We start from the raw sequence: 15,907 nt of genomic DNA on the forward strand, positions 1-15,907 counted from the left end.
GCAAGGAGCTATCAAAAGAAAGAACTGTAGGAATAAATAAATACATTGTTAATATCACCCGAAGTATCAGAAATCTATCTGAATATCTATATGAATAGATATCTATTGAATATTTTTGAGAATCAAGAAAAAAAAAGTCTATTCTGACAGCATGGTGACTGCATATGTGGAGGAAAGAGAGATTAATTCCATATTACAAGGCCTTAATTGGCAGCCACCTGAGTAAAGTATTCTGTTTGGAGCTAAAAAATATATAAATGCTCCTCCATGGCTAAAGGGTTAATAAAACCTTTCATGTCTTTTCTAAAAATTGCTGCTTACAGAATGAGCTGGTCATGACTCCCATAAAACACACACATACAAAGATATACTCCCACTTGGACCAGAAAATAATAGGAAAGCAGTATCTGTGGTGCTCAGGCTGGCTTCATGGGCAGAAAGAACATGTCCTTCCTTGACCTTCAAACTCGTGCTTAATTGCAAGCACTTGCAGGGAGAAAAGAGTTTTCAGAATAGGTCAGACAAGGATGGTAAGTATTTTTCAGTCATTCTATACCAGTAACTAATAGAAAAATACCAGCTTTAAGCGATTTTTTAAAATGTTTAAATGAAAAAAGCATAATGAAGGGCCTGTGCATTTATTGAGGGTAGTATCAGTAAAGTAAGCATTATCAAGACATTTGAGCTAGAGTGGTCCAAACCTAGAATTTCTGTTCTATGGGAAATTTGGGGGGGATGGTGTTTGAGCTGTATCAAAAGCATCCAGCAGATATTTTGAAAGCTTTTAAAAAATCTTTTCTTTTTTATTTATTATGTATGTATGTATGTATGCATTTATTATTTATTTAAAATAAAAGTATTTGTCAGTGTACATGTGGCGTAGCATTAGAAACTTAAAGGCTGAGTTCTCAATGTCCTTGAGATCAGGAATTAAGGTTTAGGGTTCCTTTGGAGGCATGATCCAAATTTCCAGCGTCTCCAGTTTGTTGTCACAAAGATGGAAAACCTGTGCTATTCTATACAGTAGGGGCTACCCTGGAAAAAAAAAAAAAGACTTGGGAAGCCTGAAAACTATTTTTTTTGGGGGGGGGGGCAGTGGGGAACAACTGTCTATATTTTGTTGAACATCTCTGCCAACTTAAATATTTCTGCAAGGCATTCCAGGTTCAATAACTCAGCATTTTCCAGTTCAGTCTCTTTCACCTGAAAAAAAGTGAGTTGTAATTGGCATGCTTTTGTAGAATCTGAGTTTGTCAGAACTTCATGTTTTTGAGTGCATAAAATAAATTGCTGTATCTGTCTTTGAGTTTCTAGTGTACAACTTTTAGCCTACCATTTTGAGTGGAAATCTAATTCTGTTTTTTTTTTTTTTTTTTTTTTTTTTTATGAAAGTTGTATGTGACTTATTTTGAGGCACATCAATATCCCCGCTAGTAGAGTCATCAACCCTAAAGACGTACAAGTAGAAAGTAGAAGAAAGATACCATTTTCTCATTATCGGAAGCAGGAGCTTTGTTGGTTTTAATAAAGAAACCATAAAGCCTGCTGATGGGTAGTAAGGATCCTCTTTAGTGGACTGTAGACTGTATGGTCAAGCAACTTATTTTCTACAGACACTACTAAGGAGGAAAATGCACTAAAGATAGGGAACATAGGATTTAGCAAAAAAGGTAGGAAAACACAGAACTGTTTTTACAAAGGTGTCAGCTAATGAACTAGAATGCAAATTAAACTTTACAATAGTCTAATAGACGTGGTTACCCCCATTGAAGTCTAAGTGACCTGCAGATCTCTCTCATTCTTGTATTGTTTTGTGACAAGTGTTCTTACTACGGCAAATTGGGCTTTTCAGAACTGAAAATTGTTGCTTTAAAGATTTCTGAAACAGATTTTAAAGTAATTTTAATATATGGGCTTGGGGCATATTTGGGAGCAATGTGTGCCTTACAGATATTAAAAAATAAATAATTAAAAAAAATAAAAAAGGAAAGACAAAAAAAAAAATAGTATAAACAGGATTTTCCTGAAATTAAATGGAAGCTGAGCATCACAGAAAATTTTTCTTTATGGCATCTTCTACTAGGCAGAATTTCATACAAGAATTTCATAATTCTTGTGAAAATAGGGGAGTATTTATTATGAATGTCCATAAAAACATTCTGTCTCACATCTAAGTTACATACAGTGTAGTGATAGTATTTATATGGCAGACTTTATGCAGAATCAAAACAAAACAAAACAAAACAAAAAAACAACAAGGATCCAAGATCAAGAAAGCTATGACTCAAGGGAAAGAAGTCTCTCTGAATAGGTTCATTCTGATGTACCCTAAATCCTAGGGAACTTAAGGTGGGCCCCCTTTTTCTGTCATTGTCTTTCTGTGAGTCATTATCTGGAAACAAGGATGTCGTTGTTGTCTGATTTTTTTTTTCCAACTCCAATAAGAGAGGAATTCAGCTGTAAAAACTTAAGCCCTGAGGTTCTCCTCATACCACAGAGAGCTCTTGCTCTCCCCAGCACTGGGATAATGCCTGTAGATTGCTATTGTGCCTTATAGTCAGCTAGCTCTTGCAATCCTCTTTTTATAGGGTGGTGGTGATTCTTTCCTTTCCCTTGCAGTTTGTCTTTGGCTCGGGTTGTTGATTTAAAGGTTTTTCTTGTTATTTTTTTCCCAGCAGGCAATGAATCATTGTGTGCTGTTTTGTTCTGTTTTCCATTGTTCTGAGAGCTTGTTTGTTTATTAATAAGAACAATAACAAACAGAAATGCACAGCCTTTTCATAGTCATTATTTGCAAAGCACGTTGTTCCAGGCTACCTAGTACCTGTGTCATAAATTAAGTCTGCAACAGCCACATACAAAAAATGAATAATAAAGCTAGTGTTTGCTTTGCACCAATTTAAAAATAATTTATTTACGCTGTATGAATCAGCAGCTTTAATATTTGGCTCTAGTTCTGAATATGACAATTAAATTATTTTCTCTTGCACTTTAGCCATTTATTTTACACTGACGTTACTCATGGCAGAATTTACACAACATAAAACAAAATAAGCTCAGGATCAGAAAAGCTATCACTATGGAGAGGAAAGGTTATTTCTAAGGCCACACATTCTGGTTTAAAATACACAATAGTTGGAAAGTAAAAGTGCAAATGGATTCACATCAATATTAAGAATTAAGAGTTCACTCAGGAAAGTTCAGCCTGGAAGAAATTCATAGTGTGGCTGGAGAACTACAATAAAGCTGTAGTTAAAGTAAGAAAAAGAAAGGTTTCTGATGATGACATTTACAACTGAAAAAAAAAAGAAAAGAAAAGTTAATTGCTCTTCTGCTCTGCAGAATTCAGCTTAGAACTGGTGTGGCACCACCAAAATAGTGGGAACTTGTTATAAATTCTCTAGATGAGGCTTGCATATGGCTGGGAAGTTCACTACTGTTATTACTGAGAAAGAGAGAGAATTGTGAACTGTTTCATTGTGGGAAACTTGCTTCCCAAATATAGTTTGAAGAACAAATGCCACTAACAGTGGTAGGCAAAAACCATGCCTGGGAGATGACAGCTGGCAGATTTCATCACCAAATGGTCTCTGAAAGAACAAGAGGAAGGTCCTGTATCGGATCTATTTTAGACATTTCGCAGGGGCATTGCAGGAGGTCATCTTGGACCAACTGACCACATGTTGAGAGTTTAAATTAAATGGAAAGTAAAAAACTGAAAGGATATGCACATGGCAATCTGAAGTTAGTTGAACAGAAGTTACTGAAGTGTGTGAATAAAGATGAAGCTTTGCATATTTTCAAAACGAAAATATAAAAATTATCTACCATTCATATCCCTAGTTCCAGAACTAACTATTTCATTCACACAAGAAATTTCAGCTATGTTAGGTTACTCAGCATAATCTGGCAAAACAGATCAATATTGTTGACCAAGTTTGCTATTTAATGTATTCAGATTGTAAACATGAAAGTTGTCTGTGAATAGCTGTAGAACCGTAGAGCTGTAGTAGCTCAGTAATACAGAACAACTGGGAAAAGGAATGGTATTTCAAACTCAATTTGAAATTGATAGATAAATGTAAATTAGTCCACCTGGGGGTGAAAATGATCTATCATGGGCTGTCAGCTGATTATGACCCCACAGAAATGAGGTTCAAGATTATAACAAGCAGCTGTATGAATAGTTCATCTTAATATTCAGTAATGAGACGCAAATAAAGTATTAGAAATTATGATGGAAAAAACACAAAACAATATAAATATTTTACTGCGTGCTGTAGTGTAGCCAAAGCACATGACAATAGACACATAGACATGCAAAATATAAGAGAAAGGAAAGGTGGTTGGAAGAATGATTAAAGATGTGACTTTCCTCTGGTATAGAGAATGAGAAAACAGAGTGGGATGCTTCAGCCTGAAGTAGAACTCAAAAGCGAATGGTGCAGATGTCTTTCAAATCATGAGTAGCATGGAAAAGGTGATCAGGGAATGATTGTTCAGAATCTCTTTCAATATTAGTAAAATCAAATGTAGGTAGCAGGAACTCCAGTTACAGAAAAGAAGACCTAGTTTCTGCCAAGATGCTCTTTGTATAGCCCTGGATCTCACCCTTCTGCAAGCTTTCCCAATGCATTGGCACCCTCCTCTCGCCCCCTTCACATAGTGCTTACATGCTGCTGTGTTCCCTGTGTTTTTGCCAAAATGTGGTTCAGAGGATTTTGCTTCTAAAAAGCTGCTGTGTGTTTGTGAATGCTATATTTTTATTTTATTTATCTTTAAAGTAACTATTTGCTGACTTAATGCAAGCTGCTGGAGATAGACACTTTCTCCTAATTCTACTCTTCTGTATCTGTGTATTTTGACATAGTTGCAGGAATACAGAGTAAGCACAAATATACTTAGATAAACAAGAGTTTACTTTCCAGATCCCCTGAGTTTGCTGCTGATTTGGGGGGAACCCATTCCCATTCAAAGCTGTCAGCTTTATTTGTTTATTATTTTTTACCTGGGTGAGTGGCCTGGGGATATATCATCACATAGGAAGATTATACTCAGATGCAGTATTAAGTATACTCCCTCCTCACCCACCCGCCAACCCCCAACCCCTATTTAATTTTGTTTGCCATGTTTCCTAAGCTCCTGTTTCTTTCTGGTTTCAGATAGGGCTGAATGGTCTTTTTGCTTCTGCTTGTGAGATGATTGGGGCTGAAAATGCCTAGAAGAAGGGAAAATGTAAGGTATAAAATGTCTCTCAAGTATTTGAGTGCCTGTGCTTGTAAGGCTGACTGCAGTATCAGTAAGGCTTGGGCATGCAGTGTCAGCAGATGTACTGTGTGTTTCTGAAATACATTGCCTGCCTTCTTGATTCTGAAAATACCTAACTTCATGAACACTAAAATGCACAGGTATTGTCCTGATGTGCTTTTTATGTCTAATAGCAGGTTAAAGAGCTTCTCTGCTGCTTCTGCTAACCTGGACTGGTACGTGTGATGCAAACCTTGTGCAAGTCCTTCAGAGGCTACATTTTCTTCCAGCTTCCACACTTGAAAAGGTTAATTAATTATCAAACTGGCTGTCATAATTCAAGCACCTGCTCTCAGACACTTAACAGACACTGTTATGGGAACTGCTGTGCTACGTAGCTCAGACCAAAGGTAATCCTCCTGTCTTGTTTGTAGGTAGCCTATTTTCGTACAAAGCATCGAGTTAGGAATCCTTCAGTATTAGTGCTCGGAAACGCTTTCAGATTTTGTATAGTCCTGCTTCCCACTGCAGCTGCTCTCCCAGATAACTTCTGGCCAGCAGATCAGAGCACTGTGCAGAGCAGGGTTCCCTGCACTGCCCAATTTTTGGTGGCCCTGCTCACTTGGCGTTGGAGAGGATCTTCAGCTGCAGGTACTGCTCAGCTCAGAAGGGCCCTGCCTTGTTTGCAAGCTGTCATGGGACATTGGATTAATTCTTCATGATGCTTTTTCTCCCTTTTTGTGGGTGTGTCTGTTAGTGCTATGCTTCGTACTGTTAGGCTGAAAGGTTTCTGAATTTCATATTATCCCCTTATCCTGTTGTGAATACAATGGACCCCTGCACTCTTTTAGGCCTTCAATTTCTTCTGCGATGTGGATGATTACTAAACCAAGCTCTGTATGATGCCATTTATTTTCAAATGTGCTCTTCTTATCAAGGTGAAGGATGACCTATACTTCAGAATACAGTGAGATAGAGCTCTAGTGAGGATACTGCCAAATATCCCTCTGAGTTTTTAGTCCTCCAGTTTTATTTTTATTTTATCTTATTATTTTTTTGTTAGCAACTAGCTATATAAACAGAAGCTTTGTGATATAGCCAGTTGCTGAAAGGCTCTGAACATATGAGCAGTTGAAAGAATACCTGTGTTTACATTACTGGTTTGCATCGGAAATAGGCAGCTTCTCTCCTTTAATGGTCTATAATTTTCATAATAGCTGCTGTTTATTATGATAATTTAGTCATAGAAGAGGTTATTAGGAATATTAAAATAGAGGAAAATTTACAAAAGGCTAACCAGCAATTTTCTTTTTAAAAATTGCCTTTGCCTGTCGTTAACAAGGTGGAACATAGCAAGATTTGCCTTCTCTCTGATAAAGTAGAAGTGTCGCTAGCTATTAGTACACTGTATACATTCACCAGAGATACTGTGGTGCAACATATAGGGCAAACTGGTAATTTTATGTAAGGAAAAATAAGAAGATGATCACATTATTTTTAATCTTCAGTGGCTGGTTGACAAACGTGGCACAGTCATAACCTATTACAAGGCAATGTAGCATTCAGAGACTTACTTTTTTGTCACATTTATTAGATTTCATTGCAAACAAAAGGACTGAAAGGGGCTTTGTCATTTGCCCTTGGAAAACAATTTCAGATTGATGTGAGTGAGAAGAAAAAATCTTTTAATCCATGTAGTTATAGTTTTCATTTTCTTTCCTATAAGCAAGTCTAATACAAGAACCCCATACATTTTTTTCCACACATATTACAGGCTTTAAAAATCTATTTAACAGCCATTTTCATGGTTAGTGAAATAACACTAAAATTTTCCCTGTAAGAATGTGAGCTATATTTCTTTCTTACTGTGCTGTGAAAAAAATCCAGTAGCACTAGATGTGTGTGTTAAGGTAAAGCGGAAGGAAAACTCAGGTTGCAAATGATTGACTGTTGGCCTTTAAGAAAGTGCAATTAGTCTTTAAAGTTGCCATTTACTGAGACTTGTGGTTCCAGTTTGTCCCTTGCTGCTGCTGTTTTTGTTCTGTATCTGGCTGAAAACTCAAAAAGAAATGGTGTGTGGGATTTGATTGTTTGTACATAGGGTGGTTAACACTTATTAATTTTTTCAGTGAGAAAGATTATATTTTTAGAGCAGGAAGCAAAATCTTTGAGGTGTATCATGAAGAAAAAAAATCCAAATATGTGGATTTTAACTGATTGCATTGTCTTCTGGCATTTTATTAGGGCAAGCAAAGGAAGTAGTAGTCCATTAAAGGCAGGTCATGCTTGTCCAACATCATCTCCTTCTATGATTGTGTGACCAGACTGGTAGATGAGGGAAGGGCTGTTGATGTAGTCTACTTAGAGTTCAGCAAAGCCTTTGACACGGTCTCCCACAGTATTCTGCTAGAGAAACTGGCTGCCGTTGGCCTGGACAGGTGTGCTCTTCTCTGGGTAAAGAACTGGCTGGAGGGCTGTGCCCAGCGAGTTGTGGTTAATGGAGTTAAGTCCAGCTGGCCTCCCATTACAAGTATTGTCCTCCAGGGGTCGGTACTGGGGCCTATCTTGTTTAATATCTTTATTGATGTCCTGGATGAGGGGATTGAGTGTATCCTCAGTAAGTTTGCAGACGACATCAAGTTGGGAGGTAGTGTCGATCTGCCTGAGGGTAGGGTGGCCCTTCGGAGGGGTCTGGATAGGCTGGACTGCTGGGCTGAGGTGAATGGGATCAGGTTTATTAAGGCCAAGTGCCTAGTCCTGCACTTTGGCCACAATAACCCCACGCAACACCACAGGCTTGGGGTAGAGTGGCTAGAAGACTGTGAAGAGGAAAGGGACCTGGGAGTGTTGATCAATGCTCGGCTGAACATGAGCTGGCAGTGTGCCCAGGTGGCCAAGAAGGCCAATGGCATCCTGGCCTGTATTAGAAATAGTGTAGTCAGCAGTAGCACAGAGGTGATCATCCCCCTGTACTCAGCCTTGGTGAGGCTGCACCTTGAGTACTGTGTTCAGTTTTGGGCCCCTCAGTGTGTTCAGTTTTGTAACACCCTAGGATTCATCTGTGGAAATTCTAGTTTTACTTATTTCTGAGCATTTCCTTTGTGATGCTCAATATATCTGAGTTTCCTTAATGCAGTAATTTCTGCAGCTGTCCTCTTGGTGAGTGTTAAGTAACTCTTTTGCATTACTGTGGCCATGACATTTTTTAAAGAAATCAACTGTAATAGGTCAATGGAAAGTTAAAACAAAACAACCAAAAAAAAAAAAAAAAAGCAACTCCCCCTCCCAAACAAACAAACTATCCGTTATCTTAAGTCATAACTTTCAGTGTCCTAATCAGAATATTTTGAATATGTAAGGCTGATAAGACATCTAGGATAAGTAAAACAGAAAAACTGAAGTAACATGTTTCTTTTAACTTATCCTTATAAGCCATTTAATGGAAATATGGAAATATTAATTCCACGTGAGATTCTGATGATGTTTAATCCTACAGTTTGTTAAATACTAGCAGTTTGCCATTGTAATAAATTGTTTGTATGACTCAGTGTCATTGAAACTAAAAATTTTTATATTCCTTTTCCTACTTTGCTTCTGTTGTACTGATTGTGTTTCTTGGTCATGTGTAAATCCTTTGATCGACCATGGCAAAAATTAACAGGTTCCTGAAGAACTAGGGAAAGAGAATACGTTCAAGTGTTAATCTCTCATTATGCTGAGGCTTAAAGCAAGCAATCAAGACATAAGTGCAAGATTATAAACTAAATCTTATATATTAAAACATATTGTAGATGCTAGTTCTCCTTTTGCACAACTTTTGTGGTTCTGAATTCTGATTTGAAATGACACTCAACTCTCTTAAACTTGATTAAAATGGTTCTTTGAGAGGTTTCCAAGTCTGAGAGACTTCTGGTATCAAGGTGCACATGAAATAAAATTCACATCAGCTAATTTCTCTAAATGAAAGGAACAGTCTGTGGCATTTCTTCATATTTTTGAGGCAGGAAATTGCTGTTTCTTGTTGCCACTGTCTGTGTGTGGTAGGAGAAATACAGGGATCCTATAAACTGAGGTGTACTGAGGAGGTCAGTGGGAATGATGAAATGACCTTTTTGCTCATCTTGGAAGGGATAAGACTGATTTTATGTGTGGCATCATCTAATACACTTGCAGCTATGTATTTTTCTTAATAGGATTTGACTATTTTTTTCTATTTGCAGATACTTTGGGGATGTAGGCTTAGGTTTCATATATCAGGTTATCAAGCTTTCTGAGTGAAGAGTGGATACCATGTGAGCTGGTAGAGTTGGAGACTGCTGTGAGATGTCCCATGACTGAGTTGTGGGAGGGAGTCAGGAAACCAAGCGCCAGCCTTTTTCCTTTTTCTCATTATGTGCCCCATTTCTGCCCAAATTCCAAGCTGTAAGCTTATTCTTTTAAGGCTGAGGTAAGTGGTTAGAAGCAAACAAGAATGCAGCTATTCACTTTCTGTGGTAGGCTCAGCAGCATTAGATGTCTGCAATGTGTACCACTGAGAGGGGGTTTGGTTCAAATGCTTTTAGGCTAACCAGAGAAAATGTGGAAAATGTTGAGAACACTTTGATTCAGCCAAAACTGCTGTTTGTGAAAGATTTTTTTTTTTTTTTAACGAACTACCAGGTGAAGCTATTGACAGAGAATTCTAAAAAACTGCCTCATAAAATGAAATATTTTGAAATCTTATGCAGTTAACAGATGCATTAATTAGAAACTAAATTATTTGTGCAGATAACCAGCACGTGGGTCAATACAAGGTTATCACAAGAGCTGGGTATGACTAGTGCTTAAGAAAATGTGTGGAATTTGTGATAAGCTGTGTTTCTTAAATTGAATCGAGCAGTTATCATAGGCACAATCCAAATGCATGTCTGTACAAGTACATCTGAAGGTATAGAAGCAGAAAACAGGTTTAATTTAATGGGGAATCCTACTTTTCCCCATTGTCAGTGCAGGCAACCATGTCATCATGAGAAGGTAATAACACAGGAGATATTAGTAAGAGACAGGTGTACTGCCTGAATCTTGAAGGTTGTTCTACTGCATAGCTCAGTTCAATAACAACTTAGTTCACTAGTGGTGGGCTAGGATGATTCTTTGTAGTAAAATGACCAGGAAATGCAGAAAGAAATTGCTGAGTTAGGGGACGTTATAAAGGGGATAGAAAAGAGAATGGGTGAGAAAAGAACTTAAGTGCGCACACACAAAAAAAGGAGGTAAAAAGATATTGGGTAGGATTGTGAATGAAAATAAATATGAGAGAACAGTTGCTGTACAAAATAAGGAACAGTAATGGAAAATGCAAGAAAGAAAATGTAGCAGATTTAGGGAGTAAAGTAATACCATGGAAAGAACAATCCTGAGAGAAAAATGAATTATATATATATATATATTTCCCTATTCTTTGTGTGCGTGTGTGTGTGTGTGTGTGTGTGAAGCTTAGTGCAAAAAGGAATACAGTAAGTTGTCTCAGCTGGGCTACTGGATGTTAGGGTAAAGGATACTTGCACTGATGTTCATAATGAGCACCTTTTGAGGGTAACACTTGAATATTACAGTGTTTGCTGCTTTAAATACAGAAATTTTTCATGGCCATGCTGTTTACAGAACTACTGTGTTTACCTGTCTCCCGGAAATATTGTGCCATTCCAAAAATGCATATTTTCCCATTTGTCCCTATGAGTTGCCAGTTTGCCTTCAGAACTGATGTTGGTTCACTGCCAGGTATCTTCGAACAGAAGCTGCCTGTGGGTTTCTTTTCTGGAGACTTTCATAATATGATTGCGTCTGGGAATTTAAAGTTGAACTGCCCTTCAAATCCAGATTTCTGGTCTTGCTGACTGCCTTTATTCCTTGCTTGGTATCAGCCAGGAATGAACATGTCCTGTGCTATTCTTGTCCCCCGGGTGTTTCTCTGGGATGCAGCATGTTCACATGCGTGGTGCCATCTTACAGACTCTCTGGAGTCCAGCTAATGACCATGTATGTTCTTTGATGTTATAACTATTCTAAATGGCATAGCATTTCTCAGCGTTTTCAGGATATATTTGACACTTGCAGAAACAAGGAACTGCTTAGGACAGACCTCCTTGTGCTATTACTTCTCAATTACTGCATGTATATTTTCTTTTTTCTGGAAAAAAATGTACAGTGGTAAAGCTATAGCTATTTATGCAAAGTGGTTTTTTTTCTTTCTTTTTCTTTCTTTCTTTCTTTTTTTCCTCACTGTTGTTTTTAAACTTTAAATAAAACTGGTGTAGACACTCCAGAACAAAACACCCAAACTTAATTTCACTCCACTAGCATTTATATTTATAAAGAATTTATGTATTGCTTATGAAATAAGAAAGCAAACACCACTCTCAATTTATATATATAAACAATACATATACATATGAAGGGAATTATTAAATTATATTAAAAACAGAGCATGGTAGACAAATAGTATATTTGTGCACTTCCAGTCAACAGCTGGGAAATGGTGAGCCTAGCTTAGCTTGTGTAACTCATTAAGGCAAAAGTCTGAGGGCAGAAGGCTCTGCCATGTTGCCACCCAGCTCCTGGCTTCTCTGCCTGGATGTCATCCCCGCTGCCCCATGTAGCGCAGCTCCTGACTTCTGTCCCTCTAGACCCATCCTCTTGTCCTGCATGACAGTGGGGATGATGGCAGAAGATTGCTAAAGGTGGGCCAAGATGTTCCATTCCTTTAAGACTCCGTGGAAGAACAGAATAATGTGTGTTTGCAGAAATACTGCATACCTGTATTTACTAGTTTTTGTTATTAATTTTTTAATTTCTGGGATAAGTATTGTTCGATCAGCAACTCTCTATGTAACTGCAATCTAATTAAAAACTGGAATAGAGGAACAATAAGAAACCATATATATAAACAGTCATGTTGATGCGTAGACACAGTGACAAAATTCAGGCAGCTCAGAATGAAAGATGACACTGTCCTTAATTTGTACCAAAGGGGAAAAAGAATGTGAAAGGACACAAGTCAGGCAGTGTATAAGCTGGGATTTGTGCTCCTGTGCACATCTCATTGTTAACAATGAACTTAGTCTTTGAAGCTTTCAGAAAAAAAGTCAGAAGGAAGTTAAGTCTGTGCTCTGCAAAAGTTTTAAAAGTTTAAAAGTTTACAATCACCAGTTTCCATTAATTATTAAATGCAATTTAGTTTACTTCTTTATTTTAAAACATTTGTTATGAGTTGTGAACATGATTTTTAGAAAGCTTGCTGAAGAACATGCAAATATGATGCATACTGTGCATCTTTAAATACGTAAATCAAAATCCCAATGAAAAGCAGTTGCTCTGTTTACACTGTAACAGTGTAGGTTTCTAATACATTAAATAAATAATAATAATTAAAAAACTTCAAATTTTCTTTGGGCATTAAATCATGTTCTGGACTAAATAATTTACCAAACCTGTTGTTGTTGTTGTTGTTGTTCTTTGTTTGTTTTGTCTAAAGGTCAAAACAATTTTCTTAGGTATATAAATAAAAATCATCAAATAATTATTTCAACTTTTTTTCTTTTAACTCTGACTAAACCATTGCTGTTTTTCTCCTTTAATATTCCTCTTGCAATTTACTCAATAGTTTTCATCCCTCTTAGTTTTCTTCTCCAAATATAAAATCCCCAAACAGGGCTGCATAATAAAACATTGACTTAGTCTTAATACTTAATACTGCAATAAGACAATCTGAGGATACTGAATGTTATCGGTATAACATGTCACAGTTAAACTATTGATGGATGACTTAGCATAGGACACAACATTCCAGATGTTTTATTTTTTTTAAATAAAATAATACCTTAATTTATTTGTATTCCACCAGCATGAATACATTCATTACAAATTGCATGCACATAAAAGAATCAATTTGTAAACTACATAATTTTAACAATAAATAGTATTTTTGATCTAATACACGATGGTAGTGCATTTCTTGTTAAAACTGCAAGCTTTTACCAAAATGAAAACAAACTCTTACTCTCATTATAAATATTTTAAATAATTTGTAAGTACATATTTCATACCAAGTATATAAAAATAGTATTTTTTGATAAATTAAGAGGTTTAATTTACATGACAAATAACGTGCAACAACTAACCAGTCTCTACCAGCTCTGTTTGGTTGATTGTCTAGATGACATGCAGCGATAATTGTCCCTTTGCCTTCACAGAACTGACAAACAGACCAGCAGGACCCACGATCACCTGAAGCAAACGGTGCCATGGATATTGTTTGGGAACAACAGTCAGACACTCAGTGAAAACCTTTGCTTCGATGAATAAATGCTGCCCATGACAGTTCTTTTGTCCTAGACTTCCAGCTGCTCTGACCCTCAGGGTCTTTGGACTATCACAACAGTCTGCCAAACAGACCAGAAAGCTATATCTGTATATAAAATGCTTTTCATCATGCTTCTAGAATCTAGAATATTTTTTCTATAGTATGAACCAGCAATACCTTTTCTTACTTTCTATAAAACTGAATTTTCACCTTTGTAAGTATCCTTGATCACCAGAGAAAAGGTCAAACAAAGCAGTCATGTGGTACTCTCTACATTTAAAACTGGCAGCTGCAGAACATGTTTTGAGTACCACTTTACTCTTTCTTGTTATACATCTATGGCTTGGTTATCTTTATCTTTAATATCCCTTGTGCTTGTCACAATGTCTAACGCGAAATCTGAGGTCTGTGCAGAAACTACTCCAGCTGTTCGTTCAAGGTCCCATGATCCTGGCAAATTCTCCAGGCTTAATGAGCTGATTGCTCCTTGGCTAAAGCTACCTTCCTCAGACCTGCTGGGCAGCACGAGGTGTAATGATGTCTCTGATGAAGAGCATACTGAAGAAGAAAGAGTTGCTGAAATAGACTGAAGAGGGGTCAAGGTAGTGTCTGAATGGGGAGAGGTGCATCTTAAAAATTGCAAGTTATCTTTCTGAATTACCTGATACTGGGAGGGTGAATTGTGAAGGCCCGGTGTATAGTAAAATTCACTGTCTGTAGAATTTTGAAGGTTGGGTTCAGTTCTTTGGGGGCTGCTGCCTACAGAGGATAGGTCTGTATTCCAAATGTCACATAACGTGTTACTGTGGCAGGGTTGTGCTTTGGTGCAAGTAATGTTCCCGGCTTGCATGTGTGTGCAAGGTTGACGTGGAGTCCAAGCCATTCGAGCCTGCAGGCTTTCCAGAGTCGGACTCCGAGATATGCCATGCATTGTGCAGAACCCTGGTGGCTTCTGGGATGTGAGCAGGTTCTCAAGAAGGTACATCACATTCTTCATATCCTTACTTAACTGTGAGACTTCTTGAGTTAAGGTTGTCACCTGTTACATCAGGGGAAAATAACTCAATATTAAATTATGCAGTATACATTTTATAATCATGCCTGAAATACATTTTATCTTATTTTCCTTCTAACATCATCAGGTTTGATGTGTAGTATAGTATCTTTATTTTAAGGAGATAAACTCTAATACATTTATACACCCTAATTTAATAGTCAATCCATCTGCCTTTCCACAGCTACGTGCTACACTATCTGCAGCGTACTGAAATAGTTAAATAACTCAAAAACATATACAGGAATATTATAGGCTGAATTCACCAGATTTTAAATGTCAGTCTGTCTATAAATAATGGCTTCAAGTTAGACCCAAGATGATTTCCAGTGGCAATGATATTTGCTTCTTGATGAATCTTTAAATATTTTAATGCATCAACCTTTTAGAGATGGTAGTTTTATACTGACAAATGATATAAATATTAGGTTTTCTGAAAAGTCATTTACAAATATTCGTGAAATATGCTGCCATCTTCATAGTAAAATAAGAGACCCATGCCTGAATTTGCCAACGATAAGTAGTAGTTACATGAAAGTCTGGTGGACAAGTATTAAAAATAAACAAACAAACTAAAGTATTTGGTGATTTTCATACTGACTTTAAAACTGAAACTGGAATTTTTAAAAGCAAGTTGTTACTGCTAAATATTTAAACAGTAAGAAAGTCTATGAAACAGCTTGCTTCAATATAGCTATCTTTCTGCTGGAAAAATAGAGTATATAAAACAAAGGGAGAGAGAGAGATCTGCAGCGTACATTACTTCGTTGTGTGTGTGCAAAAGAAAGAATCGTATTTTCTATTTTTTTTTTTCCCTAATGCTGAAACAACTGTTATCACACAACTTATTACATGAATTACATGAAGGCTTTAATTTCCCCAAAACCGCTATTTCAAGCTGGGATCAAGTTCACATGTTTTGAATTTGTGTTATAAAGTAAACAGAGATCTGAACTCTACTGGGAACATTCTTTAAGACAATATAAGGGCATTTTAGGACAATATAAGGACATTTTGGGACATAAAAAGCTTAACTGATCACTTCAAATGTGTTTGTATTTTCAAATTTCCTTCGTAAGGAAAAAAATTGTAAGAAGTCAAAATCAGCCAATTAATTTTATTAAAGAGAAACAGGCCTATTGAGAGACAGAAATGAACTTTGTTTCCATGATAGATAATTATTTTAGGTGAAACCACTTTCTCTACTGTTAAACTAGAATTTCTTATAGTGATACTAGTGAAGATAAGATGTTGAAAACAAAGCA

At 36.9% G+C, this 15,907-nt stretch overlaps 1 protein-coding gene across 2 annotated transcripts in view; it reads right to left on the reverse strand.

Moving 5' to 3' along the window:
• Positions 1-11,321: 11,321 nt before the first annotated feature.
• The window catches only part of KCNH8 (potassium voltage-gated channel subfamily H member 8), a 200,823-nt gene continuing 196,237 nt past the window's right edge, over positions 11,322-15,907 (reverse strand). For both annotated transcript variants that reach the window (XM_083823207.1, XM_083823206.1), the window contains exon 16: positions 11,322-14,627. In XM_083823207.1, the coding sequence (XP_083679333.1) occupies positions 13,917-14,627 (711 nt within the window). In that variant the 3' untranslated portion in view covers positions 11,322-13,916. The remainder of the gene's footprint in view (positions 14,628-15,907) is intronic.

Source organism: Anser anser (genome assembly GCF_964211835.1).
Source record: "Anser anser genome assembly, chromosome: 2".
Lineage (NCBI taxonomy): Eukaryota > Metazoa > Chordata > Aves > Anseriformes > Anatidae > Anser > Anser anser.